At 37.5% G+C, this 27,763-nt stretch overlaps 3 protein-coding genes across 6 annotated transcripts; 2 read left to right on the top strand and 1 right to left on the bottom strand.

The window, feature by feature from the left end:
- Positions 1-1,074: 1,074 nt before the first annotated feature.
- On the bottom strand, positions 1,075-6,165 carry LOC114716076 (serine/threonine-protein kinase D6PKL2). Its single transcript, XM_028901012.1, has 2 exons — positions 5,285-6,165; positions 1,075-2,047 (listed from the first exon to the last, which is right to left on the bottom strand). Exons 1-2 carry the CDS (start codon positions 5,869-5,871, stop codon positions 1,249-1,251), a joined length of 1,386 nt encoding a protein of 461 aa, XP_028756845.1. The 5' UTR covers positions 5,872-6,165; the 3' UTR covers positions 1,075-1,248.
- LOC114716077 (uncharacterized) lies at positions 1,280-9,825 on the top strand. 3 transcript variants are annotated; one of them, XM_028901016.1, is made up of 5 exons: positions 1,280-1,284; positions 6,638-6,647; positions 8,182-8,200; positions 9,300-9,456; positions 9,548-9,825. In XM_028901016.1, exons 4-5 carry the CDS (start codon positions 9,301-9,303, stop codon positions 9,593-9,595), a joined length of 204 nt encoding a protein of 67 aa, XP_028756849.1. In that variant the 5' UTR covers positions 1,280-1,284; positions 6,638-6,647; positions 8,182-8,200; position 9,300; the 3' UTR covers positions 9,596-9,825. The 3 variants fall into 3 exon arrangements, with proteins under 3 accessions (XP_028756849.1, XP_028756846.1, XP_028756847.1); XM_028901013.1 differs by lacking the exons at positions 1,280-1,284; positions 6,638-6,647 and having other exon boundaries at positions 8,023-8,311; XM_028901014.1 differs by lacking the exons at positions 1,280-1,284; positions 6,638-6,647 and having other exon boundaries at positions 8,032-8,200.
- A 983-nt stretch (positions 9,826-10,808) lies between these two features.
- Positions 10,809-26,968, top strand: LOC114716059 (pleiotropic drug resistance protein 2). 2 transcript variants are annotated; one of them, XM_028900998.1, is made up of 20 exons: positions 10,809-10,813; positions 19,993-20,122; positions 20,295-20,415; positions 20,514-20,602; positions 20,705-20,789; positions 20,897-21,187; positions 21,260-21,350; positions 21,446-22,346; positions 22,447-22,607; positions 22,738-22,841; positions 22,965-23,124; positions 23,235-23,455; positions 23,733-24,065; positions 24,185-24,475; positions 24,567-24,650; positions 24,784-24,917; positions 25,000-25,227; positions 25,316-25,487; positions 25,586-25,840; positions 26,501-26,968. In XM_028900998.1, exons 2-20 carry the CDS (start codon positions 20,049-20,051, stop codon positions 26,768-26,770), a joined length of 4,065 nt encoding a protein of 1,354 aa, XP_028756831.1. In that variant the 5' UTR covers positions 10,809-10,813; positions 19,993-20,048; the 3' UTR covers positions 26,771-26,968. The 2 variants fall into 2 exon arrangements, with proteins under 2 accessions (XP_028756831.1, XP_028756830.1); XM_028900997.1 differs by lacking the exon at positions 10,809-10,813 and having other exon boundaries at positions 19,632-20,122.
- The last annotated feature ends 795 nt before the right edge of the window (positions 26,969-27,763 follow it).

Consider the following 27,763-nt stretch of genomic DNA (forward strand, 5'->3'; position numbering starts at 1 on the left):
TGATACACTGGATCCAGCACCGGACAGACGCACGGCGCCGGTCAATTTCTTTCTTTCTTTTTTTTAAATCATCTATGACAGAAATTCTTTTTTTATTCTTATTATTATTGATATATATTGATATTAATTACTGGTTTCCTTGTTGGTTGATTGTTGCCTTGCAAATTCTAATGCTTCATTTTTGAAACATCCTGTGAAAAAAATATGGTAAAATAGATGAATATTTCTTGGAGAAGGCAATTCTGAAGTCACTTTTAGCGTGAGGGTGTGGGTGTCCTGAATGAAACGTACAAATAATGGTTAGGCAGATTTAGGTTGGAGCAGATGAGTAGTTCATGGGGGAGAGCAGTGAAAACAATGTTGGTTGAAAGTTGAGAAAGAAGAAAATGATGAGGAAGAAGTTAAGAAAGCGAGGGCTTCTCACAAACTCAGAAGCTAGTGGTTACAAGAGAGCCCCACAATTATGTGGGATGCACGGCCAATCACGTGGGGGGATGCATGTTCTTGGCATATAAAAACACCACAGGGACATGGCTCGTACATCTCCTCCACGCGGTGCCACCGCCTATCAAACGCCCACAAGTCAATGTCATTTGTTTATACCTGCGTTGTCTTATCCCCCTATTTGACCTTCTGGTTCCATAAATCTTCCACCCTACACAACAAATCGTTAGCGTAGATTGTCTGCAACTGCAAACTGTTGTCCCAACCACTTCACCTTCATTTATCAACATCAACTCTTTTTTACCCAGTACAATTGATGACAAAAGGTGCTTATATAATTATCTCACTTCTGGTATTGAATTTCACACACACACACACACACACACAATAATTTGCAGCACCGTGCCCTCCTTAGCGTATTACTTGGACATTAATTATTATGCACCTAATAAAAACGTATAAAATGATAATTCCAAACAAAATTTCTAGCATAAGATCGCGGACACATTAGTCGATATCCCCTTTTCAGACTATTGGCACTTGACAGCAACAGTTTGGCATGCATATCGATCGGCCTCTGGCTCTTGCATATATTAAGAGACACCTATATTAAAATGTTGGGGCCCGACAGCACTCAAAACAGCTAGCTTGGGTGGATTATATAAATTTCATCTTAGTCATTTTTCTTCAGTATGCGACGCTTGCTTGAAATCTAATGAAAGACCAGACAGACATAAATGAAGAAAAAGCATTGAATTTTGTGCAACCGCCTTACTAATTACTGCATTATTATTATACTTATTATCAGTAATAATCAATAGGAGTCTCGGGACAGCTTTCGTCAGATACAGCTTCTTTAGTATAAGGTGGGGGCACATAGGGTGGAGGGGTACACCTCAACAATGCCCAGTTCACGCCTTGAAAAAAGGGATGGTGTTTTATCGCCGACGAACCCATCTTTGAACCTAACCGCCTCGTCGGGTCCTTCACCAATAACTGCGAGATAAGATCCTTCGCCGTGGCCGGCACGGCTGGTTCTTTTGGGAACTCGAGGGCTCGAGCCACGATGTTAGCTAGGGTTAGCTCATTGTCCGGTCCCCTAAACGGCGTCACACCGTAAAACAGTTCAAATATAAATATGCCCAACGTCCACCAGTCCACCGCACTACCGTGTCCCTCGCCGGACACTATCTCCGGCGCCAAGTACTCGTGGGTCCCAACGAATGACATGGACCGCACATCAATAGGCTCGGCCACAAACTCAGGACCGTTACGCAGGCTCTGCTTCTTCTTGCGCTTTCGTTTTGGGTGAAAGCACGATACAGCGGGAACTATGCAGTTGGGAAGTATGCAGGAAGAGGAGGCAAAAGGAGGGGGATCAACGTGGTAATCCTTATTCTGTGGGACCGAGGGAGCCGGGTTTTGTTCAGAAATGATCTGAGCCGTTGATGAGGAATCATCGCCTTTTAACGACAGGTCAAAGTCAGTGAGCATGATATGGCCGTCCGATCGAACTAACACGTTCTCGGGCTTGAGATCACGATACACTATCCCCAGCATATGAAGGTATTCTAGAGCCACCACCACTTCTGACGCATAAAACCTGCAAAACGCCATGACAAGAGTAAATGAATCCACGACAACAGTATAATTCATGAAAAAGTAATTAAAAGTATAATTCTTCATGATGCTAAACAACGTGTTTTATCGTGTTAATTAGCATGTCAGTTATCAGCGCCTTATTATTAATATTAATAATCATATTCATACTACAAGATGGAGAACACGAGAATGCGGAGTCAGTGCGCGACTTCAATCCACGCACGTTGTGCGTGTCATTAAAACGACGACGCTTGGGCCGAGAAGCAAGTTTGAGATCAAGAATTGTGTTTGGATGAGTGCTTTTGTTTCTGAGTTCAGAAACCAGTGCTTGATGACCTTTTTTTTTTTTCTCCTAATCTATCTCTTTCATGACGCAGTTAGTTCTTCAAGTAATATATGGCTGCGTTCAGCCTTCCCATCGCTATGCAATAATTCTGCTATTTGGTGCCTCTGAATCCCAAATCCGATTTTTTTTTCCCCCGACTATTGGAGTACAGTAGCGAGTCAACACGGAGTCATGGAGATGGGTTTCATTTCAGTATTTCACTTTTCACTGCTTTTAATATGCAGAAAGAGAAAGGAGGCACATGAAGACATTTCAACCCCCAAAAAAAATGATGAAGCAGGTAAGATGAAGGCCAAAATGTCGACGTTTTGTCGACAGGCACACTGTGCGGGGATCAATGCCACGCACAGGATCGACGTCTCCGATAACAATGTACTTGGAAAAAAAAAAAAACAAGTACTCTTTTGTAATTCAATTATTCATAAAGAACAGTCACAAGCTGTGCTCTTTGTTTTTTGTGGCAGACAAGCTGTGATCTTTTCAAATAGAGAATCATAAGAAAAGGACGGAATGATATACGTGTAATTCGGGCATTGGACAGGAAGAATCCTGGCCTAAATTGGAGAGAAGTCAATAATTCTCCTGGCTAAGACGATTATTGGGGGCATCATGACACAAAAGAGTCAAGGTGTTTGTGAGAATATTGGCTATTAATTATGCCAACCAAATGGGTCATGGGACCAAACAAGAATGGGTTATGCACCTTACAGTATAGTTTAAGGGCACCGTGACCTGCTTTAAGGATTCTCCCACCCGCAGCAATCTCTTTAAATGTTGTTTTTGACTTTGTTTGGGGATGGGATACTACTACTATATATTTTTTATCATTTTATATGATATATATTTATAGTGATTTTCATGGTGGAAAATTTTATATGACTAACAGTTGGCATTAATGATCAAATAACAACATTTAAAGTTTTTAATTATTTGAAGAAAAAGGACATATTCTCAACAATTTTTCTGAAACGAATGACTGAGAATTTCAAATAACTGTATATTCCCAAATTTCAGATGTAAATAAAGCGTCTGGGTTTCAAATCGAACTCTTAATTTAAGATTAAAATTTCTATTTGCGACTATATATTTGAAACAATTTGCATCTCGTATTTTAGAAATTTTTTTTCATGAACCTAACTCGTCATTTTTTCCAGACACTTACATATACTTTAAATATAAAAAATCTTTATTCTTTATTTAGATTTCATTTCTCTTGCTCCCTAAAAAAATGTTTTTCTATCGACATACATGCACCAATAACATGTTTTGTCTTTGCAAGAAAAAAAATATTGTTAGCTTTTGAATCGGCCTAGCATAAAGCAATATCTACGAGGCAGCCAGTATTATTCTTGAGGAACAGAAAATATGTCAATTTCCCTGGCAAATATGTCCACCAAAAGTTGTTTTTTAAAAAAGCTATGTTTCATGTAAGACGTGCAAGTAATGACAATAATATGAAGGGTGAGAAAATGATTCTTCAACCAAAGGTGGTATTCTCATTTCAAAATAATGTCTCCTATTATGCTCTCTGATCTGACGGAACAAGACCTGAAAAACCCCAGCTTTTACTTTTATGTTCGGCCTCGGATTTATCGCGAATGAAGCATGCAAATCAAAGAGAAAAATAAATCAAACACAATATGTATGTTGTCCCTGGAATTTTCCTGAAAGGGCCTCGAACCAGAGAGACAGGCCATGAACATAAATATCCTATGTATCTGGCCAGTGAATTACGAAAGAATCAGGGAAAAGCAAAACCTCGTCACGTCATAGAATTAGAATTAAAAAATTAAAAAAAGAGCCTGATCTCCGGAATCTAGTAAGAGGTTTTTGAAGAACATCTTCCAATAAGGGGACATTGCGAGATTAACAACCACTTTAAATTTAAATAAAACAGAACGCCAGAATTCCCGCAAAAATTTGGGGAATCAATCATAAACTATTTGGACGGTTTCCCCTTGAGATCCCCAGGGTCATCCACAGATTCATCTCTGAAGATGTCAAAAAACCTCCCACAGCCTAGAAACTTTCTAATTTCTCTTGTAATTCACCAACTTAAAAAACTAACAAACAGTAGATACAATCATTCGACACTCAAGTAATCCTAGTGAGTAGCTGACCTAGGAAAGGCTTCGTTTTTGACTTTTGACTTTTAACATCAGGATCGTTTTACCTACAATATTTGCCGCCTTAATTAACGGTACGTCAATGGGTACGTGCTATAATTATTTGCAACGCACGTGGTAGTTCGGGTCCAGGTGGAATCAATCTAACAGTTAAATAGGAGTTAAAACTCACTGACGGTCTTGGCCACCTGGACAAATGTTACTGGTTCTAAGATTTGAAAGGACATGGCATCAGATGGTCCATTGACCTCTCTCAACAAGATATTCGATGATGGGGAGTAACCGTGGGTCATCACATAATTACCTTATCAATCTACTGCCTTAACGAACGTACTAGCTAGGCCATCCAAGTGCATGTGTTTTGTCATCATGGATCCACTAACGACGCCGTTCCGATATCACAACTACCGAAAACCCTTAATTTAGAATCAAACGCATTATGGGGACCCTCCTCCCGGAGATGTGCTCCTGTGCCGGAGAAACAAGCCTAACGGAAAAGGCAAACGGCTAAAGCGATGGCGACAAATAGTGGGCTCCACACCTGACAGGGCATCAGCTCCGGCCAGATGTCGGGGCCCACCGAGATCGATCATTTTCACGGTATGTTAGTGGCTATGAACACCCATGAGGGCGGAGGTGAGAACGCCCGTACTGGATCCCCTCAACTCATTTCTTTTCCCCCCAAGTGAACTCCGACAATAGAAGATCCAGCTCAAAAATAAAAAATAAAAATAATGTCAGCGAAGTGATTTGCTAAAGTGCGCACCTGACGGCGGGTTCATGGAAGCGCTTGTTGGGCTGTCGTTGTCGGAGCACGTGCAAATCACCGCCGGGGCAGAACTCGGTCAAGAGGCAGATCCATCTGGGCGCGTCTATGGTCTCGTAGAGAGTGGGAAGAAACGGGTGGTCCAGCAATTCGAGAATTTCCTTTTCTGTCCTCGCCCTCCCTTCCTTGCTCCGACTCGCGAGCTCTTTCTTGTCCATCACTTTAGCCGCGAATAGCACGCAACCCTCCTTGCCATTGCTGGTGTATTTGAGCTCCGTGAGGTAGACGGAGCCTATGTCGCCGGAGCCCAGCCGGTGGCTGAACCGGAGGTCTGAGGGGGCTATGCGCTGGCTCGGGGACTCCGATCGGATTCTGTGGATGGCAGCCCAACAAGGGTCCGACGAAGGTGCGTGGGGTTTAGTAGTGGTAACGAGTGGGAGTGAAGCCAGGCGGGCAGAGGTTGAGTCAGTTAAGGTTGTTGATTCTGAGCCGGAGCTTGTGCTTCGTTTGATATCGGTGGCGGTGGTGGTGGAGGCGAAGCTTAGGCTCTGGAGGTCGTCGGCTAGATCCTCGATCCATGTCTCCATTGTGAAGGGCCGGAAGGGCTTCGGGGAGAGAAGAGAGTGATGGGGGTGCTAGCTTGATTCAACTTTGAAGTGAGTTGAAACTTGGGAGAGTGAGCAATTTTTATTTTTAAAGGTTGAGGAGCCTGAAAACGTGGCATCCGTTTGTGTGGGAAAAACGACGATGAAAAATAAAATAAAATAACGTGTGGGCTGAAAAAATTGGATCGGGATACATTTTGGGAGAATTTAATGAGATCGTTCCTTTTGGAAAATTTGATTTGAAAATTTAGCCACATATGTCGTCCCAGCAAAATAAGAAAGCGTATAAATTGCATTAATTAATGATTGAAAGCAAAACATTTTGTTTCCCTGATATAAAGATAAGACATTTAAATGCTGCAACAAAAATTTCACGCGGCTGATACGAGCAAGGGTGTATTTTAGACGAGAAGGGGGGGAAAAAAAAGTATGAGATGGACCAAATCCACTGCTTCTGAAGTTGCATAGCACACGGGAAAAGGTACGTACCCGTGAGTATATGCATATCCGTGCTAATATTTGTAAAAGCTAGACATCGTCATTTTAAAACTTATAATTATAACGTATATTCTAATAGCAGATAAAAAACAAAACACAACATATTGTAATTATATGCATGGTTTAACAAGCAGTACCAATAATGAATTATCTAGTCCCACGCTGCCACTCGATGCTTTAATTAATCAAGTAAAGTAAAGTGGACCAAGTCCAGGCCACCACCCTAATTTTGTTTCGGTTCACTTAGCAGTATCGTTGCTGTAGTATTTGATACGGAGAAGCAAACAGGGAGAAACAGCCAGTTGTCTCATGAATGTGCCATCGCTTGTTTTGTTCGAATGTCTTAAATGCCAACTCCCCTGATGATAGAAACTTAAGACTACGCGAATCATCGCCGTCCGTTAAAATAGGCAGAGAGCGTGATATATATAGCCAATCCACGTAATGCTAATTCCATCCACTTACACAGGCAAGTCCTCTTATCGTGATAAAGATGTTTCATGTGATATGACGACGCATTCAAAATAGTCTCGGGCTCTCAACTCATCAAATTTCTGGACACTAAGAGGGTTGTTACAGAGAGTGATAGCAGCGCAGTGGTGAACAATTTTCACGATATGACCAGCACATCAATATTGCAATTCAGACCATTTCGATTCCTCACAGCCAAGTCTCCTTTTAATTGTATGGAATATCAGACTGGTTTTTTAGACTAGCAGAATTGCTGAAGTAGTTGAGCATGTTTTATGTTTATCTGTCGCCGTTCGTTGAATTACTTTTAGACTATGATCCTATTTGCTTCATATTATATTTATATGCGTGCATCTATACATACATACATATATGTGTGTGTGTATATGTACGTGGATACGACGAGCGTAATAGGGACCCCGGGCCGGGTCAAACTCAAGTGCATGGAATTAGACTTGAGTCCATCTCATCTCAATCCAACAGGTTCAGTTTATCTGCGTTGGGCTTATCTGCAGCCCATTATTCACGCAGTAGTCTTTTGTAGTTTTCTTTTAGATTGCTGGGCTTTGAGTATTTTCTCATACGCAGTCATGGAATTAACAATCTCCGCACCAATAGGGATTAGGGCCAAGCGATGAATTAACGCTGGGAACTTGGGATCCCCAGTCCTAGTTAAAAGAAGTACTTATATTTAATATTTGATAATTTTGTGAATAAAAATGTCTCAAATGCAAATACGATTTCCAGTAATGAGGTCATAAGGTCTACATTTGAACAGCTGAGGCCATTTTTTTAGCCCAAAAAATTATATCCATTGTGCAAATAAGTCTTTGGAAATTGGATTAACTTTTATCCATGTCTATAAAACTGTTAGATTGATCTACTATCTTCTGTTCTAATTATAAGATTTTGTTTGTAGACTATAAACGAAGCCTTCTAATTAGGACAAGAGGTAATATTTCATAACTATTTTTATTTCTGTTTGTTCTAAAAATTTAATAAATATAAACTGTTTAATTTAAAATTAATCGAAAAAATAAATAAAAAATAGAGCGGCTGCACGTGCCCGGTGCCCCTGCACCCAATCCAAACGCCAGCTTTGACGCTGGATTAGCGATGGGCCACGAGAGTCAAGAGAATGGATCTCAGATAGTCAGATGTACATCGGAAAAAAGATGGTGGGTCGGGCATGAACCGGGTCGAGAGAATTCCACGAGTCCAGACAAAATGGCTCGAGAGATCCTGATCCTTCTTCGGAGCAACCCTAGAAAGCTGTCCTCCGATTGTCCTCTGCCACAATCGAATAGTCTTGGGCGTCTCGAGACCTTCGGCTTCATTCAGAGTACGCATCCCTTTATCTTCGATACCACGGTGCTTGAGTTTAACCAAGTGCTTTTACATATCTCATTTCTGCTATGGAAAATGTCAATGAACGTTCCCATATTTCCCTAGGGTTAGTTGCTTTCGGTCGATTAATTTGACGGTGCTTTGGAGATTTTCTCAGCTTAATCAATACTCATTTCAACTCGGTTATAATTTTGTTGAATTTGATCTTCTGGCTCTTGGACTTTTAATCGTGCTTCGTTTAGTTTGACTAATTCTTTATCTGTTTATGCTCTGTGACATCTTAATACCCCTTTGCAATTTGATCATTGATTGCACATCTGTGTATTTCATACTTATTTCTCCAGCCGGAGCTCTATAGCAGCCACACCTCGTATCCCTGAATTATGCATAGCCTTGCCCTAGTCTTGTTGCAGTTACCAATTTCTAGTTATCTGATATAATTATGCTTGTTCGTTCTGAATAAGGTATATTCATGGACTGGCATCTATGAACTATGAAGTCAGGTGTAATTGTTTGCCATTGGCTAATTGGATGTGACATGGCACAGGAGCTCGTAGGATGAATATGAAGTTTAAAGCCCTGCTTGTGTTCTTTTTTACATTGGTCGATGTCTGTTTTGATAAATAGTTTGTCATCAACGCCAGATATGATTTAAAACATAGGTGTGAATGATCTTAAAATGCATGTTTTATTTTTTTCTTCCCGAAGGGTTGTAAATAAATGTACAGCAATATAGTTATGAACTACGCACATCAAATTTGTAATATGCTGTGTTATTAGTATCTTGTATTTTAAAAAAAGTTTTTTCGGGGTTCGGTGTTGGGATGTTAAACAATACCATATCAAGTTGAATAGCCTTTATGTTGAAATGCTGGATCAATGTGTAAGTTCTTTCCTTGGTGGTTTTTTATGGTCCAAAATTACTAAACCGTGTGATTATTACTCATTCATCTCCGGCTGCATCTGGCGGTTCAAACATTGTTTTAATCTGTTTGGTCTGCTAGATAGTGATGAGAAAGCTAGGCATGATACCAAATTGGCTTGTTTCTGGGGGTAGAGCATTTCTGAGGCACCATTATGTTATGGTTGTGTAGGATGACGGAACCACCCTTCAGACCACGTGAGCAACTTCTTGAGAAGCAAAGATATTTTCAGACCATGCATAAGCACACTTACTTGAAGGGGCCATATGACAAGATCACCTCTGTCGCAATACCACTTGCATTGGCAGGAGCTTCAATCTACATGATTGTAAGTGTATGATTAGCTTATCAAATTATTATCATGAAATTTCTAATTTTGACTCTCTAGAAATATAACTTTTTAATACTATTTTCTCCAGGGACGAGGTATCTATAACATGTCGCTTGGAATAGGAAAGAAAGAATGAGGGACTTGGGAATTTCTGCCGAGTGCTTGGCCTAAGCCTCACGATAGTTCCTTGAATGAGACCTGTTTTTCTTTGCACACATGTTCGGTTTCTTAATAAATTTGCCTCGTTGCAGACTTTGATCATCAATGGAAGTGTAAAACTTAATGGACCCCGGTTTTTTTTGTTTATTTGACGTAAGTCGATTGACGGTTTAAATTGTGAAAGAAAGTTTACATTACCACGCTATATGTCGTTGGCATTTGTAGATGGAGCTAGAGATTTTATTTGTTGATGGAGTCGATGTCAGACATTCTAGCCACTATCTTGTGGTCTGGCGGCGTGTTCTCAAGCTGAAAGAAAATTTACGCACTGAACAGTTATAAGGGGAAAAAATCCCTAAATATTCGATATCATGTTTCTTGGGTTCGATCATATGGAAATGGAAGGGTTACAGATTTTGTGACAATTACCGTGAACTTTCAATTGATTGGGTTCCTATAACACTGAATGATTTTTGTTTATATAATGTAACCAATGAGGTTGAACTTGGAAAGCTCCGGCAAAGAAAAATGGAGGCCTAGAAAGATTATTCTCTGGCTGGTTAAGTCCCGAAAGAAAAGGGTCTCCTTAGGTTTAGAGTACAATTTTTAATGTAACTGCGATTGTGGAAAAGACAGTATTTTGCTTAATGATATTCGATATAATAAAAAAATTGATCGAAAAAGATTTAAAATAAAATGATGAAGCTGCCCTCCGCCCTGAAAAATCTTTTAAGCATTGAGTAATCAATTGAGGAGGTAAAAACATTTTTCTTTTAATAATGAACAATTACTTTCCGTCTTAATTTTGATGAGATCAATTTTAGCCTTTGCGCACCATAGCAGATATTTATAGAAGCAGCTTTTCCAGTCTACCAGTCCACAAGACCCCTGCGAAATTAAAGTTGACTTCTAGGAGGAGGAATCGTGGCAGAGAAGATTAAGGGGTTCAAACGGCTAATTTACTGCTGATCCTTTGCTATTTTATTCTGTTCAGGGATAAGTGGGATAAGCCCACTACAACTTAGGAGCAGTCTATATCTTTTCAGCTCATTTGATATTCCGTTGAACTATTTTTCCTACTTTTACTCTCTGCACAATTTATAAATAGGCACTTTGCCTCATGAATAAATCATCACCAATTTCAGAGGGTATTTTACTTTCGTAGAGATTCTCCCCGGTCTATTTCTAAGTGAGTGTGAGATCCTTATCTTGCTTATAAATAGGAGAATTTATCTTATTCGTTTTCTTTCTTTTTCCTTAGCCTATTTTCTGCTAATTCGGTCTCTACCACTAGTCTATCTGGTTTTCTAAGAAACGGAATGTTTACTGCGCGCACACAAGAGAGGGCTGCAACCTAACTCCCAGATCTGTTTTTATTTTATTGTTTTCAATCTACCGAGCAGGCGCTTATGTGATATAATGTCAACGAGTTGCAAGTCTTGTGAACCTTAGTCTTCTTATGATTAATCATTATAAAGGAGACCAGGCCAATCCAAATCCCCCACAAGTGGCTTTAACTGTAAACAAGAATTCTAACACGGCAATAAGATGCATGTTTCCCTTCTTTCTCATTTTCATCCTCTTTGCTTGCTCTTGATCCCTCTCATCGCTTCCTTTTTCCATGCATTCTTTCAACTTTCCAAGGTCTCGCAGATATTAGAAAAGTTGATTGCGTGTAGAAAGTTCTCTTAGCGTTCACTGCTGCCAAGAAAATGAGAAATATACAATGTCATGCGGAGCAGGTGGAAGGACATAAAGGAGAAAGGAGGAGTTGGTTAGGAAATTGGACCATTACTTGCCATGTTTGGTATAAAGTGGGAATGAGAAATAAGCATGGGATAGAGACTTATTCTCTTAACTATGATTAGAAGATGTATTATTAATTGTCAGCGTACCAAACACACAAGTCTAACTTCCACTTTCTTGTTCTCTTAAAACTCCAAATTATTCATTCATAAAATTATTTTTAAATAAAGTGGTGCTTTCTCAAAGCACATGCTCGCAAAACGATTGTTTCAAGAGTTGCTTGTAACGACGAACCGCATCAATTAAGTGAATTGCGAAGTTGGTTGAACTTATCATTAAAGCATATGCTTGTTGCTGAAAAAGAGGAATAGTTGAGAATGGCACGAAGGAGGTGGCAGAAAGAATCTTACTGCCTGAGAACAACAAAACATGAGCAACAGAGCAATTATGAGAGCCGGGATTTCTGGGGCAGCAATTTTGGTGAGCATTGAAGTACTCGTTCTCCGTGTTTGGCTAGTTTTTGGCCCCTTCTTCATTTTTGATAGTGGGTGTAAAACCGTTTGATGAATTTAGTTGCAATTGCTTCATTACTTTACTTTATCACCACATGCTCTCTCCCATGAGTCCACCTGACCTCACGCCTCTCTCTCTCTGTAACAAAAAAAAAAAATTAAAGGGATACTTGTGCATACTAAAGGCATGAGAATAGAAACGAAATCATCGCAACACACTTGTGAGACCCATTAACGTAGGACTCATAACAATGCACCTCTTCAAAAATCAAGATTCCTGATAGCCCTAGATTACATTGCAGTTGAACTCATAACATATTCTTATACGGTACTCTTTCAGTCCTAAATGTAAAACCTTTATATACACTAGTATAAGGGTCTTACATTTATGACCGGATGAGTAATACCATTATCTTAAAACACCATCTCACACTATTACTAAAACCTTACTACGCTTTTTTGGCAGAATGTCAGGTCCTTTGTCGACCTTTCTTCACCACACTTTAGACGAGGTCGCATTTAATATAAATAGTTGACTACAGTAGAGCTACTTCATTTTTTTTCTTTATCTCCTGCCATTATGATGAATTGCTATTTGTGAGGCGGCATACATAGAGATACAGACATGCCGGTTCAACTTACAGTATTGATTATTTATTGACTGTGAAAGCTGGGAATTTGAATCCCTCTCTCCGTAGCTAGTGCTTGATGAATAGGAGGAGGGAGTACTACACTGTAAAATGAATCCTTATTTTGGAGGGTGTTAGTGGCGTAAGTAATGCAACTTTTTCATTTTGTCATCATTTAAGTATCATAAAGTAAAGTGTATGACTCCATTAGTCTACTTAATGACTTTACTAAAGTTATTTTTTAAAAGAAAAAAATGAACGGTGACATTTTTTTTTTTTGCGAATAAATTGTGACATATTTAAACCATCTAACTAAAAAAAAAAATGAATACTAATTAGGGCGCCGAGCCCACCAATCCCATAAATGGGTAACAAACACTTAGTATCTTCTACGGCGCCTGGCTAAATGATGCTACCTTGCAATCCATATGGGGTATTAAGAAAATGGAACCACCTCGTTTGGTTAGTTGTCATTATCAATTCAAAAATCACCTTAAGGTGAATTCCAAAGGACCATTTTGGTGTAATGGAAGGCAACCATGGATGGCTCAAGAAGGGGATGGAGAGAAAATGCCTTCGGATTCGGATGCCTGCTTCGCAGAAAGCACTCGTAGGATATGAGCTTCTAGAATTTGACTTGAAGCTTGGTAATGCTAAAATTACTGCCAATCAATGTCTGTGAGGGGATGGAGAGGGAAGAGAAAATTTTAATAAGTTAGATTTCAAAAAAAAAAATTGAAGAAGCAGTATTATAAAATTTTAGTTGAGAAAAATGATACTTGATGATATAAGACAAAAATATACAAACAAATGATTCAAACCGCTTCCTATTTGAAAAATGGGGGATGAGCATGCCAGAACAAAATAAACAATTAAAATTAATCTCAGAAGAAAAATTAAATTAAAAAAAAAGTGGCTGCGATTGTGTTTTGACAATCCGAGATGAAAATATATATTATATATGCAAAGCTTCAACCAATCAAAACCTATTAGGTAGTCAGAGAATAAAGATGAGACAGCTAATTGAAAAACTCTCTTTCTTCTGGGAATAAAATAAACCGGATCATGTGTTCTGAAAAAATGACCTGTTATTGAACTAGAAAAAGTCTGGATATACACACATTGAACCCCCAATAAAATAAATCAGAAGGAAATTAAAGGAGTTCCCCATCAGAAGTACAGTAAAAGTGTGTGTTTGTGTTAATTTGTTGGTGTTAACGGATTTTAATATACTCAAGCGAAAACAAAAGTCTGTTTCTAGATGGATTTGTTCAAATGCATAAGTTTCTAAGCATAAAACCCAACGCCAACGGAAGCAGAGCGGCACAAAGCAATTCTGTGAAGTGACGCAGAAGACCAAGAAGATTGGAATTAATTGGAGGAAGGGAGCAATGGAAGGCAGCCGGTAGGGGGTCAACGGTGCAACAGGGCGAGCAGCCGGTGAAGACTGGGAATAACAAAGCAAGACTGACCAAAAAAATGAAAAAAAAACCAACCAAAAAAAAAAAAAAGCAAGCCAGAATGGGAGAGGCGTCATTGCGGACGTCAGATTAAATTGGGATGGGACTATTGCTGTATTTGTTTATTCACTTAGTCAATCGTCAATGGCGCCAACCATATGTGAGTTAAATGGACTGACCATTCAACTTTCAATATTCTAATAATTACAGAGGCCATCATTTTCCCCCCTTATTCTCCCAATATCTTTCTGGAGTGCCTATCTATTATGCAATTGGAATTGTCAACCTGGAGTTGGATCTCCCCAAAAAATCCGCTCAAGTCGTGAACCACAACAGTTAAGAAATAAAAAATTAAAAAAAAAAAAAGTTTATCCCTGTCGTTTTGTCACGAAATAATTATTTTACCAAGTTCAATTATTCTAAACATTACTCCTTTCTAGTATTGTGTAACATGTTTGAGACATTTTCACTTAAATTAAGCAAAATTAGTCGCGTGTCCCTAAGTTGTTTTTTCCTTCCGTTTTTAAGTACTACTCTACAAATTAATTTTATTTATCTACCACAATTCAGGACCTACGTATTACTACTTTTGATGTTAATTATAAAACCTCATTTGTAATTTATAAATAAGATCTTATAATTAAGACAGGAAGTAGTATTATATAAGGTTTTAGCTTGACTAATTAATTAGCTATATGACTATATCAATATCAGTTCTTTTCCTTCCTAACTAGTAGCTCAAATAATATTCTTCCGATTCTTAATATAAGACCTATTTAACTAATTTGATTAGATTAAAGAAGTTAGATAAGTTAGTTAAATATAAAAAATATAACATATTTTTCCTAAAATACCACAATCATCATTCTTAATATCTTTCTTTCATCTTCTATTTGATTATAGTTGATGGGGTATCTATAAGAATGATTTACAAAAAATTGATAAATATAAGAAATAAGTATTATGTTTATAACTAAAATCAACCCAATAATTATGTTCTATATTAAGGAGAGGATGAGTATCAAACATCTTTTTTATTAGCGAGATGGCAAGTTTGAACTCTCAATAAAAATACGAGTATGTGAATTATGATAAAAATACAAAAAAAATAAAATTAGATCAGGTTTCTTACTCCTTTACACGTGATAGAATTTTCTCATATGAAATTTAAAGCTTCCCAGTCTCCTGGTTTTGACAGGTCCTCCTCTTCTGGCAATTTATCATTTTTTTTTTTAAAGAAATTAAATATCTCCGCATGATCCGCAGATATTAAGTTTTCAAATCCTCACGAGGGGAAGAAAAAGAATCTTCGCAATGTTTCCTGTTTTGTAAACTTTTTGATCCAAAAATATTGTCAAACAGGTTTATAATCCAATATATGTAATTATTATTACCTTCGATCCTAATTATAAAGCCAATTGACTAATTTGTGAAAATTAAAGAAAGAAGTTAAGTTAGTTATTTGTCATAAATAGGTGTTGTCTTTCCTAAAATATCCTTGCTAATCAAGTGTATTGGTTATAACTACTATTGTTAAAATGACTATTTTAGAAAAAAATACACAAATATTATAGACAAAATGGATTAGGATCTTATATTTATGATCAAAATAAAAATCAAACAAGCTCCTATATTAAAGAGCGGAGGTAGTATTATTTTTTGTTTGGACCGAAATCCAGCATATGTATGCGAACTTAACAACTGTTTAAGCGAATAAAAATAATGATCTTTTTTTAAAAAATCTAAATAATAGTTTCCGACTTTGCGCTGTGGTCCCCGACGGATTTGGATTCTCTCCACTACCTTCCCCTCCTCTTCCCCTCCACTATCCTTCTTTTCTCTTCACAACCATTAGATCAAAACTCTAATGGTCCATATTTAATATGTTATAACATTTTATAAAAATAAATATTATGATAAAAAATAGACAAATAAATTTAAATTGTTAAAATCTAATCTGAACAGTTCATAACTACAGACTGTTATTATAGAGCAAATTTTTTAAATTTTTTTATTACAATTGTAAACTGTTCAGACCAGATTTTAACAGTTTAAATTTATGTATTTATTTTTTTAATAATATTATTTTTATAAGATGTTAAATCTGGACTATTAGAATTTTGATCCAATGATTGTGAAGAGAAAATGAGGGTGGTGGAGGGGAAGAGGATGGGAAGGTAGAGAGAGAATCCAATTCCGTCCCGACGGTGCATGCGTGTTTGTTTCTTTTTTAGTGGACCAGCGTGCATGAATGGTTTAATACTATTTTCCTTAGTTCATGTCTAAGATGCCTATATTTAGTATCTAACAATATCTTGAATAGAATTGTTTTTAATAGAAGGATAGGAAAAGTATCACATTAACAATCTGATGATAACATATTAACACTCATCAGCACCCATATCTTTTAATAGTACTACTAATTAATTAAGAGAGAATTATAATCAAGTTCCATAGAAGGGAAATAATTATCAAAAGATCCCAATAACAGCCTCAACAATCTATAATGACAAGCCCTATAGTGAGAATGACAACTTCTAAGACTTGTTTTTTAATTTTTAACAATCTGATGATAACATATTAACACTCATCAGCACCCATATCTTTTAATAGTACTACTAATTAATTAAGAGAGAATTACAATCAAGTTTCAAAGAAGAGAAATAATTATCAAAAGATCCCAATAATAACCTCAACAATCTATAATAACAAATCTTATAGTGAGAATGACAATTTCTATGACTTGTTTTTAATTTTTTTCCCTTGTTTGTAACCTCATTATAGTTCTCCCATTAATTAATTGTTCATTAATGATTAATAAAGCATCCGCAGATTCGGCCCAAAGAAGGAAACCGTCCTCGGGAAATTCGCCAGGATGGCGATCGCTGATCATGGCAGGGGCAGCTTCCTTCTCAAAGTCATCTTGATTTAAAAATTTGTAGACAATTTTGAAATCTAGATTTTGCTGTCATCCCTTTCCTTCTTTGTGTTCGATCTTCCCCTGCCGTCTCTCTGCGTTATTATTATTTTTAATTATTCATACAAGGAGCATCATTGAAAAGTCTCACTCCCTGCAATAGTACGGTGTATTTTTTTTAATAATTGTATTTACAGTTCAAAATCATCTATGTGCAGCTGGTCAAAGCTCAAATATGGAAAACAAAGAAAAAGCTCTCATCCATGTGCGCGCATCTTTGATAATTTAAAGTTATATATGCTAACTACTGCAATTATAATGCATGGGCACCGTATTCAAATTTAATTGACTGTGTGTAAAACACATATGGAATTTTAAAATATGAACATTGAGATCACATAAACTTTCTTATATCATCACCTTAAGTGTACATTGGATTATTTTTATTGTAAGTTCAAGACATCCTTTAAAACTTTCACGGGATATAATTTATGTTTTAAAATCAAATAACTTTATAACATTTTCTCTATTCAATATATACGTAGAAGAATCAATGATATCGCTTATAAATTGAATACTTTTTTTTTATTATTTATAAATAGAATCAGAAGAGTACTGTTTAACATTAAATAATTAAATTGGTTAATAATAAATGATGAATGCTTAGAAGATTCTCAAGTGTCGAGCACGTTTGGCATGGATGGCATAGTTAAGGAATTCTCACATGGAAGGCTAGGAAGGGAGGAGCCAGCCAGGAGCATCCGATGGCTTGGGGACAGGGGCACCCATTTTTTGCTGATTTGTATATTTTGAAGTTGCGACCACCAGAATCAAGGTAGATTTTCCGCCCTTCACCCATTTGGCCTCTTACAAAATACTAGTCAAATGTCAATACGATGACTTTTCTCGTACTCCTTCTTCCTCGCCTGCTTTATTTTTATAAGATAATGACAAAAGAAGAATCTGGAATTTTATAAATATCAAATAAAGAATGTTAATAAAAAGTTGTTATCATTTGAAAATTCAGACTTATCGGTACCAAATAAAATTATGTTACCAAAATTAATTTGAGATTTACAATTTCTAGCTTCTTTTTCTATCATACTCATTCTTTTTATTTCTCTCTCTCTTTTTTTTTTTTAATAAGAGGCTTTATTTTTTGAAGAACGAACACTTAGCTCTCTAAATTTCAGATGAAACGTCCCTAAGTTGATACTTACAACTCAAATTTTTAAAATTTTTCTCAGCCCCTCAATTGGCATTAAATTAATTTTTAGAAACTTAAATATTAGGAAAAAATGGTAAATAGTCCGCGTTTAAAGATTTTGTTGGTGAGAAGGCCATATGAATTATAATATTGGTATCTTATGCGTACAAAACTTTTACGATACCAATGCAACATTTATCATTTTCTTAGCAACATTTAAATATGAAGTTTTCAATAATTTTTCCTATCTTCTAGAAACGATGAAAATTAGGATACTTTCCACTTTATTTTCCTGTTTCTTTATTATACATTTACTTCACGGAACCAAGAAACACCCCCGGCCTTTCTCGTTCATTTATCCGGTCAATGCAGATTTCCGGAGTCTCTAAATCGTTTTCGACTGTATAAAAAACGCTAATTATTAACTAACCAATCACTATAGTCCGAAAACAAAATAATATGAAGACACCAATGGGACTGGATTTAAGAAGTTAATCATTCATAATGTGACAAATCAAGCTTCAAATTCTCTCGATAGGAGAATTGTTCACATTTAATATCTGATAGTGTCTCTAATATGATTAACTCTAATAAAAAGATATTTATGCCTAACTAAACACATACAAACGCGAAGACTTGTCATTATTCATTAGTTACTGGCCATTTTCTGGCAAAAAGAAACAGTTACTGTTCCGCAGAATCTCAAGACTCCTATTTTCCCACTTTTTTCTTGACCAAATATTTCCACAGCTTCAAAACGTACATAATTTACAGGCAAATCTAGTAATTAATTCATTTCCACCAGAGTTTATTGGCAAAGAATTTTCTCCTCGTTCAAATTAAGTAGTTCATGCAACGCACCCATTGGATCACGGATCACAAGTAAACATATATATATATATATATATATATATCGCATTATCAGTCATTGGTCAAAGTAAACAAAGAAAAACCTTCTGCAACGAACTTTAACCCATCTAGAATTCCAAGACGAACATAATTCTTAGTATTATTCATTTTGACCATTCGTTGAAAAATTATGGCTGCATAATTGGAATCTTAGCGAAAACTCCTATCCTTAATATAATATTCCTTCGGTCCTAAATATAAGACCCACCTCATAGTATAGTAGTATTATACTATGAGGTGGGTCTTATATTTAGAACCGGAGGAGTATTAATAAAAATCAAAAGTTCATTTTACAAAAAAAAAAAAACTTCAAACCTGGTAAAATGAAAATGAACATTGAGATAAAATATGGACAGTGAAATCGCCACGTATCCTTTGAAAAGATCAACATTAATTCATAAACAAGCAACTTAAATAAAACAGCCACCAGTGGGCAGAAACATCAACAAATAAGATGAGGCGAACAATTGTTTATGCACTAAAGTTAAAAAATCAGGCAAATAGAAAAACTACTTAATCTTATTTTTTAATTGCTGGTTGTTTGAATATGTCCAGCCCAGCTTGCTGTGCTGAATGAGCAGGATCCTGAGGTGCCATAAATACCAATGGGATGACGGACACAATTCCTTCCAATTTAAGTTCTCCCTCCTAAACATCTCTCATTGATCCCTCCACATAAAAAATATATCTTTCATAACAAATTTAAGTTCTTCCTCTGGTTCTCTGGTTCTGTAATAGTTGAAAGCTTAGCTTCGACCTTGAGCAGAAATGGCTGCTGCCTTGACGGGAGGCAACCTGTCCAGGCAGTCCAGCAGCAGAAGCTGGAGGTCCGGCAGTGTGAGAGAGATGTGGAATGAACCCAGCGCATTCCGCCGGGAATCCGGCAGGGAGGAGGACGATGAAGAAGAGTTGATGTGGGCCGCAATCGAGAGGCTGCCAACTTATGATAGATTAAGGAAGGGGATGCTGAAGCAACTCACTGAGAGTGGGAGAGTGATTCATGATGAAATTGATGTGACAAAACTTGGCCCTCGTGACAAGCAACTCTTGATGGAAAACGTTCTCAAGGTTGTTGAAGAAGACAACGAGAAGTTCCTCAAAAGGCTCAGGAACAGAATCGATATGTAAGCAAATTAACCACCTCACTCTGTAGTAGCATGATCATTTTTCTTGAATGCTTTGGATACATTTCTTGAAACTGTGCTTTGGATGCTCGAGAAATGCAAACAAATTGTATTAGTTTTTTGTTTCTTACGTAAACAAAGATTAAAAGTTATTTGTTCATGGTGAAAACAGGGTGGGAATAGAGATTCCCAAAATCGAAGTCAGATATGAACATTTGTCTATAGAAGGAGAGGCTTATCTTGGCAAAAGAGCACTTCCAACTCTGATCAATTCCACCATGAATACATTAGAGGTGCTAGAAAATAAACCGCTTATTATATCTTTCCTTTTGACTTTTCATCTTTACATTTCAAGGATTTTTATGTTTTAAATCCTGCCTCTGAATAACAGGGGATTTTAGGAACAGTAGGACTCTCTCCATCAAAGAAAAGAGTCATCAAGATACTTAACGGTGTGAGCGGTATACTGAAACCATCAAGGTGAATCTTCTAAAAATGAAGAATACTAATCCTCCTGGAACTATACTTCATTCTGTGCGAGTTTTCTTCGTAGGTTTCAACAACTCATCCGTTCTTTTGCAGGCTGGCTTTGCTTCTTGGACCTCCCGGTGCAGGAAAAACAACTTTCTTACGGGCACTTGCGGGGAAGCTTGATAAGGATATGAAGGTATGTTTTCTATATGCCTCTCCCGTCTCTAGAAATGTTTTGGTTGGCGCCTTTGTCCCTTTGATTAATTTATCTTATATGTAATGGCAAATAAATCTTATAAACAGATGACTGGGAGAATCACTTATTGTGGCCACGAGTTTCAAGAATTTATTCCTCAGAGAACAAGTGCTTATATCAGTCAACATGATCTTCATCACGGGGAGATGACAGTGAGAGAGACATTAGATTTCTCTGGCCGTTGTCTTGGAGTCGGAACCAGGTATGATTTGCTCGCAGAGTTGTCCAGAAGAGAGAAAGAAGCCGGCATCAAACCTGACCCCGAGGTAGATGCCTTCATGAAAGCCGTATCTATGTCCGGCCAAGAAACTAGCTTGATTACAGACTATGTTCTCAAGGTATGTAGCTGTTACATGAGGCTTGGTTTTGATAATTAGTTCACACGACTAACTTTTTACATCATCAAATAGATTCTTGGTTTGGATATCTGTGCTGATATCATGGTGGGAGATGAAATGACCAGAGGCATTTCTGGTGGACAAAAGAAGCGTGTGACTACTGGTATGAAACTTGTAACAGTAATTGCTGGTAGTAATGGGAGCTCACAATTTAATGTTCTGCTTCCGTTCTGACTTGACCCTGTCATTTTAATGCAGGAGAAATGTTGGTTGGACCAGCAAAAGCATTTTTCATGGATGAGATATCAACAGGGCTAGACAGTTCTACAACGTTTCAGATAGTGAAGTTCATGAGGCAGATGGTTCATATAATGGACGTAACTATGGTCATATCTCTCTTGCAACCAGCACCTGAGACATTTGAACTTTTTGATGATGTGATTCTACTCTCAGATGGTCAGATTGTGTATCAAGGTCCGCGGGACAACGTCGTCGGGTTTTTTGAGCATATGGGATTCAAATGTCCTGAAAGAAAAGGGGTTGCAGATTTTCTTCAGGAGGTGACCTCCAAGAAGGATCAAGAGCAATATTGGTTCAGAAGGAACCAGCCTTATAGATATGTTTCGGTTTCAGAGTTTGCTCAGGCATTTAAGTCTTTCTCCGTTGGCAGACAACAACTAGAAGAGCTTAAAACCCCTTATGATAAAGCCAAAACCCATCCTGCGGCTTTGGTGAAGGAAAGGTATGGTCTTCCAAACATGGAGCTTTTTAAGGCATGCTTTTCAAGGGAATGGCTGTTGACGAAGCGTAAAGGATTTCTTTACATATTCAAAACCGTACAGTTAACAGTCCTTGGCACGATTGGCTTCACTGTGTTTTTTAGAACCAAAATGAAAACTGGTCAAATGGAAGATGGGGCAAGGTTCTGGGGAGCATTATTTTTCGGTCTTATGAACGTCATGTTCAATGGGTTTGCTGAGTTATCCATGACAGTTGCCAGGCTTCCTGTGTTCTTTAAACAAAGGGATTTCTTGTTTTTTCCTGCATGGGCATTTTCCCTTCCCATTGCGGTCCTCAGAATTCCCCTCTCCATTGGAGAATCTGTGATATGGATCGTTCTTACATATTATACAATGGGGTTTGCGCCTGCTGCAAGCAGGTGAGTGCTTAATTCGAAACCATTAGACAAAGATCCAATATTTATAATAACTTGAATGTTGATTTACTTTCAGTTTCTCATCATTTCTTTTACATTGCAGATTTTTCAAACAGTTGCTAGCGTACGTTGGAATACATCAAATGGCTCTTTCTCTCTTCCGTTTCATTGGAGGTGCTAGTAGAACAAATGTCATTGCAAACACGTTTGGAATGTTTGCCCTACTGCTTGTGTTTGTTCTTGGAGGTTACATCATTTCAAAAGGTTGGAATTATTTCTTTGCTTACAAGTTCACAAGGAAGCTTCTGAAACTGTAGTTTAAAATGTTGAAACCTAATCATGGGTCAATTAGAATCTAAAACGGTGAAAAATGTTTCATCCTCCTGGTGAACAGATGACATACCAAAGTGGCTGATTTGGGGCTACTACATCTCTCCTATGATGTATGGACAAAATGCTATTGCTATAAATGAGTTTCTCGCTTCTAGATGGAGCACTGTAAGTTCCCCTTATAAACACTTCTACATTATTAATAAATCTTTTTAGTACTTCACCCAAAAAAAAAATCTATTAGATATGCTTTAATATTAATACCTAATTGAAACTACATTTTTGTGACAGCCTGCAAACAACACAGGTGAAGCCACAGTTGGGAAGTCACTTCTCAGTTCTCGAGGCTTGTTTAGAACAGAATCGTGGTATTGGATAAGTATTGGGGCACTTTTTGGATTTACTCTTCTTTTCAATGTGCTCTTTATTATAGCACTCACAATTCTAGATCGTAAGTAATTTACTGCTGTGGAAAAAATTAAATTATCTGGATTTATTATTAGAATAAGGCAAATATGTCGAGGTTTTGTTAATTTTGTTTACTCCATGAACCAATTTCAGCAATAGGCAGTAACAAACCTATGATTTCGGAAGATGATGAGAATGAAAGTGTTTCTCCACAACAATTGGCATCAAATCCAGAAGGTATGGAGATGCCAGAGAGACACGGGAGCTCGAGAGGATCTGCCATGAATGGTCAAAACAAAAGAGGAATGGTTTTGCCCTTCCAACCTCTTTCACTAACTTTCAACCATGTCAACTATTATGTGGATATGCCTGCAGTAAGTGTTATCCTTGCTATGAAATCTAGATGCTTTTCATTCGCAAGCAACATAAAATCGTCTGATTATGACTTACCACCAAGAGTTCTAGATAGACTTGCTCTAGAAAATATAGGCAAATAAAGCCCACATAAGCATGTCAGAAATGAGTTCTGGTGGGAAGTATGCCAGAGGCAGACATGCTCATCTGTGTTTCCCATACATTAAATAAACCTAAGATCTGTTACTTGGTAAAATATCTTTACTTGCAGCTTCAAAACTGTGTTTCTGTTTTCAGGAAATGAAGAGCCAAGGAGTTGAGGAGAGCAGGTTGCATTTGTTGAAAGATGTGAGTGGTGCATTTAGGCCAGGAGTTTTAACGGCGCTAGTTGGAGTGAGTGGTGCCGGCAAGACCACCTTGATGGATGTTTTAGCAGGAAGAAAGACAGGAGGATATATTGAGGGAGACATAAGCATTTCTGGTTATCCTAAGAACCAAGCAACATTTGCTCGAATTAGTGGCTACTGTGAACAGAATGATATCCATTCTCCATATGTTACCGTCTATGAATCTCTTCTGTATTCTGCCTGGCTACGCCTTTCTTCAGATGTTGACAAGGAAACACGCAAGGTACTTCAGTTGTTCATATGGCCATGATCTTAAGTTCTGTACGCTGTTTGATCACATTTGATAACTATCAATGGTAACTTGTGAAAGCTGACTGTAGCTTTTTTTCACTTTTGGAATAGATGTTTGTGGAGGAAGTTATGGAACTCGTTGAACTGAACAACATAAGGAATGCTCTAGTAGGGCTTCCCGGAGTGGGTGGACTTTCTACTGAGCAGAGGAAGAGGTTGACCATTGCAGTGGAATTGGTTGCAAATCCCTCAATCATCTTTATGGATGAACCTACTTCAGGACTCGATGCTAGAGCCGCTGCAATTGTTATGCGAACTGTAAGGAACACAGTCGATACAGGGAGAACTGTTGTTTGCACCATTCATCAACCAAGCATTGACATTTTTGAAGCTTTTGATGAGGTACGAACAATATATTGGGGCTCTAATGTATGATGTAGATAAACAAGAAGATTATCCATGTTCATTTTTTGCTGTCTATTTCACTTTGCAGCTCTTTTTGCTGAAAAGAGGAGGACAAGTGACTTATGCTGGGCCTCTCGGTCAGCAGTCTCACAAGCTTGTTGAGTATTTTGAGGTCCGTCATTTCCTACTTCTGTACAACAATGACCAGTTCAATTGCTAAACTTGCATATTGATTAAGTATTGGTTATGTGCTTAAGCTTGTTCGTGAGTAGAACTTAGGCTAATTAACAGAGCTTCTTTAACAGGCTGTTCCAGGAGTTCCAAAGATTAAAGATGGTTACAATCCTGCAACATGGATGTTGGAGGTTAGCACTACTGGAGTTGAAACTCAACTTGGTATTGATTTTGCTGAAATTTATGCCAACTCGGAGCTCTATAAGTGAGTATATGTTCAACAAATTACGTTAATCTTTATTCTTTTGAATATATCTGAACTATGAGTACCATGCCAATTTTGTCAGGCGAAATCAAGAGCTTATAAGGCAGTTAAGCACGCCAGCACCGGGTTCTCAGGATCTATATTTCCCTACCAAATACTCTCAGAATTTCTTTATTCAATGTCAGGCTTGTTTCTGGAAACAACATTGGTCGTACTGGAGGAACTCTGAATTTAATGCCATCCGATTCGCCATGGCAATTTTCATCGGCCTTGTGTTTGGAATAATATTTTGGAACAAGGGAGACAAAGTGTGAGTAAAACGCACAAAAGTCCGGGTCAGTTTCTGTTGTTCCTTGATTCGAATCCCCTTAACCATTTTGTTTATGATTTAAATGCAGACAAGAACAACAAGATCTGAATAATTTACTCGGAGCAATATATGCGGCTATTCTCTTCCTCGGTGCTGCCAATTGTTCTTCTGTGCAGCCAGTTGTGTCGATCGAGAGAACCGTCTTCTACCGTGAAAGAGCAGCCGGGATGTATTCAGAACTACCCTACGCGTTAGCGCAGGTGAGCGATTAATTCAGATAAAAAAATTTTGTGGCAATCGCAAGAAATAATAAAGTAGCTTGATCGTGAATGCAAAATTAAGCTTTCGGTGATTACAGGTAGCTATTGAGATGGTTTATACGGTGTTTCAAAGCATAGTGTACGGTCTTATTATTTACGCAATGATCGGATTCAAATGGGAGGCGGGCAAGTTCTTCTATTTCTACTACTTCGTGTTCATGTGCCTCACCTACTTCTCCTTGTTCGGCATGATGGTCGTTGCCTTGACTCCTGGCCTCCAAATCGCAGCCATTCTCATGTCCTTCTTGTTTAATTTCTGGAACTTGTTCTCAGGATTTATGATCCCCAGGCCGGTATGCTTTTTTTCCCATATTCATCCTGCTTGCCATATTTCTTTTCTGATGCTTTGTTAATCAACAAGCGGTACGAGCAGAAGTGAAATTAAGCTATAATTCAAAAAGAGGTGAAGAAGGTAAAGAAGGCGCAGTGAGAATGACATGATTCAATAGTACCACTTGAACATACTTTCTAGCATTTTTGGCATCTAATTTATACTCCATCTATTCAGAATATAAGCTAAACTTTATGAGAGAGTCTTTTACTTATTCTCGAAGAACATATTTAAGAAAAAAATTACATGCATTACATATTTATATTTACTGTTTTAAATTGATTTTAACTAATTTTTAGATAAACTTAAAGAAAAATAGTAAATAGAAAAATTACACATAAGGATTGGTTTATAAAAATTATTGACAAAACTCATACTAATATTATCATAGATTTTTATTTATATTTTTTTTTTATTTCAGCGATATTGTTTTGTCACTTTTCCTAAACCTAACAGGATAAAATTTTTCTTGTATTTTGAAACTAATAGAATATTTCCCGGTGTCTGCCTGTTCCAACCCATAGGACTTTGCAGCAAAGTGCAAAGCACACTAACCAGCAAGGCTTGCTGGTTTAATTTAACAGGATTGTCATTAATAGAATTGGACTGTTGTGAAATGCAGATGATTCCGATATGGTGGAGATGGTACTATTGGGGTTCTCCAATTGCTTGGACAATCTACGGTGTATTTGCATCGCAGTTTAGTGATATGGATACCCCAGTTCATATACCTGGTCAAAAAGATCAAGCATTAAATGCTTACCTTGAAGAAAATCTGGGTTTCAAGCATGACTTTCTGGCACCATTAGTTTTTGGTCATATCGGTTGGGTCGTCTTATTCGTTCTAGTATTTGCCGGCTCCATCAAATACCTCAACTTTCTCAAGAGATGAGAATCTTCATGGATTTTGGTATCTCTTTATCTGGTTTTTATGTATGAATCCATACCATAGCTTTGTGTGCCTCCCCCACTTCCCTGTTATGTATATTTTAAACACGACAAATGTTTATTAATTCATTGTAACATACATCATATATTTTGTAGTTTACATCGTCTGAAAAAATATGAGTTTATAATTAGTTTCCATATATTTCCAAATCTCTCATTTTACTTTAAAAAACATAATTAAAATTTATGTCGAGTCTCTCTCTCTCTCTCTTCTTTTGGCAACAGTGAAAATGTATAATTAGTTATATTTAATCAAATATTAAACAACTCAACATAACTAGTTTAATGTAGGCATCTGAGCAATTTTGTCCACAGCTTTCTCGTGTATCTTCGTGTTAATCAAAAAGGGCCCAACGGAAACAGAAAAAACGGATTCTAACTTTGTAACTGTCCTCACCAACACAACTCTTTAGAATCCTAGCCATCAAGCGGACACACGGCGGCCCTAGTGGGCCTAATCCAGTCAAAATTTATAGGGTCCAAAGTTTTGGACTATTCCCAACAATTATGTCCAGCGTAATGAGTTAGTACCTGTGCCTAGCAAAAAAACAAAATCTGTTTGATTAATTACTAAAACAACAACCGGTGGTCAGAGTTAGGATTTTGCAACGCCAGAATAATATTCTGAAACAACAGCACTGATTTCCAAGGATCATATATCAGCCTGAAATTTGTGTGCCACGCACTGTCCCTACCAACGTCCTCGGCTTTTTCTGTATCTACTTGTTAGAGAAACTTAAATGATAACTATGCACGAGCTTTCGCACGTCTGTTCATTATCAAACGGGAATTGACGAGAATGGAACAAAGTAAAAGTGGGAAACAGTTTTGTTGGTAACTTTCTTGTAAAGCCAAGGTGTAAGGGTATATACAACTTTTGAGCATTATGAGAATGTCATAAAAGCAAACAAGCTAGCCTTAGCTGCTTCCAATCTCT

Source organism: Neltuma alba, unplaced genomic scaffold, assembly GCF_004799145.2.
Source record: "Neltuma alba isolate B1F8T4 unplaced genomic scaffold, ASM479914v2 tig00011642_pilon, whole genome shotgun sequence".
Lineage (NCBI taxonomy): Eukaryota > Viridiplantae > Streptophyta > Magnoliopsida > Fabales > Fabaceae > Neltuma > Neltuma alba.

Bases quoted from the DNA above. Each gene is read 5' to 3' on its own strand.
- LOC114716059 (XM_028900997.1), top strand. From the start codon at position 19,767: ATGGCTGCTGCCTTGACGGGAGGCAACCTGTCCAGGCAGTCCAGCAGC. The intron at 24,476-24,566 runs GTACGAACAATA...TTCACTTTGCAG, and splicing joins TTTTTGAAGCTTTTGATGAG to CTCTTTTTGCTGAAAAGAGG. The intron at 25,841-26,500 runs GTATGCTTTTTT...TGTGAAATGCAG, and splicing joins GATTTATGATCCCCAGGCCG to ATGATTCCGATATGGTGGAG.
- LOC114716077 (XM_028901013.1), top strand. From the start codon at position 8,274: ATGGAAAATGTCAATGAACGTTCCCATATTTCCCTAGG. The intron at 8,312-9,299 runs GTTAGTTGCTTT...ATGGTTGTGTAG, and splicing joins CGTTCCCATATTTCCCTAGG to GATGACGGAACCACCCTTCA. The intron at 9,457-9,547 runs GTAAGTGTATGA...TATTTTCTCCAG, and splicing joins GAGCTTCAATCTACATGATT to GGACGAGGTATCTATAACAT.
- LOC114716076 (XM_028901012.1), bottom strand. From the start codon at position 5,871: ATGGAGACATGGATCGAGGATCTAGCCGACGACCTCCAGAGCCTAAGC. The intron at 2,048-5,284 runs GTGCGCACTTTA...GGCGTTTTGCAG, and splicing joins TTCCATGAACCCGCCGTCAG to GTTTTATGCGTCAGAAGTGG.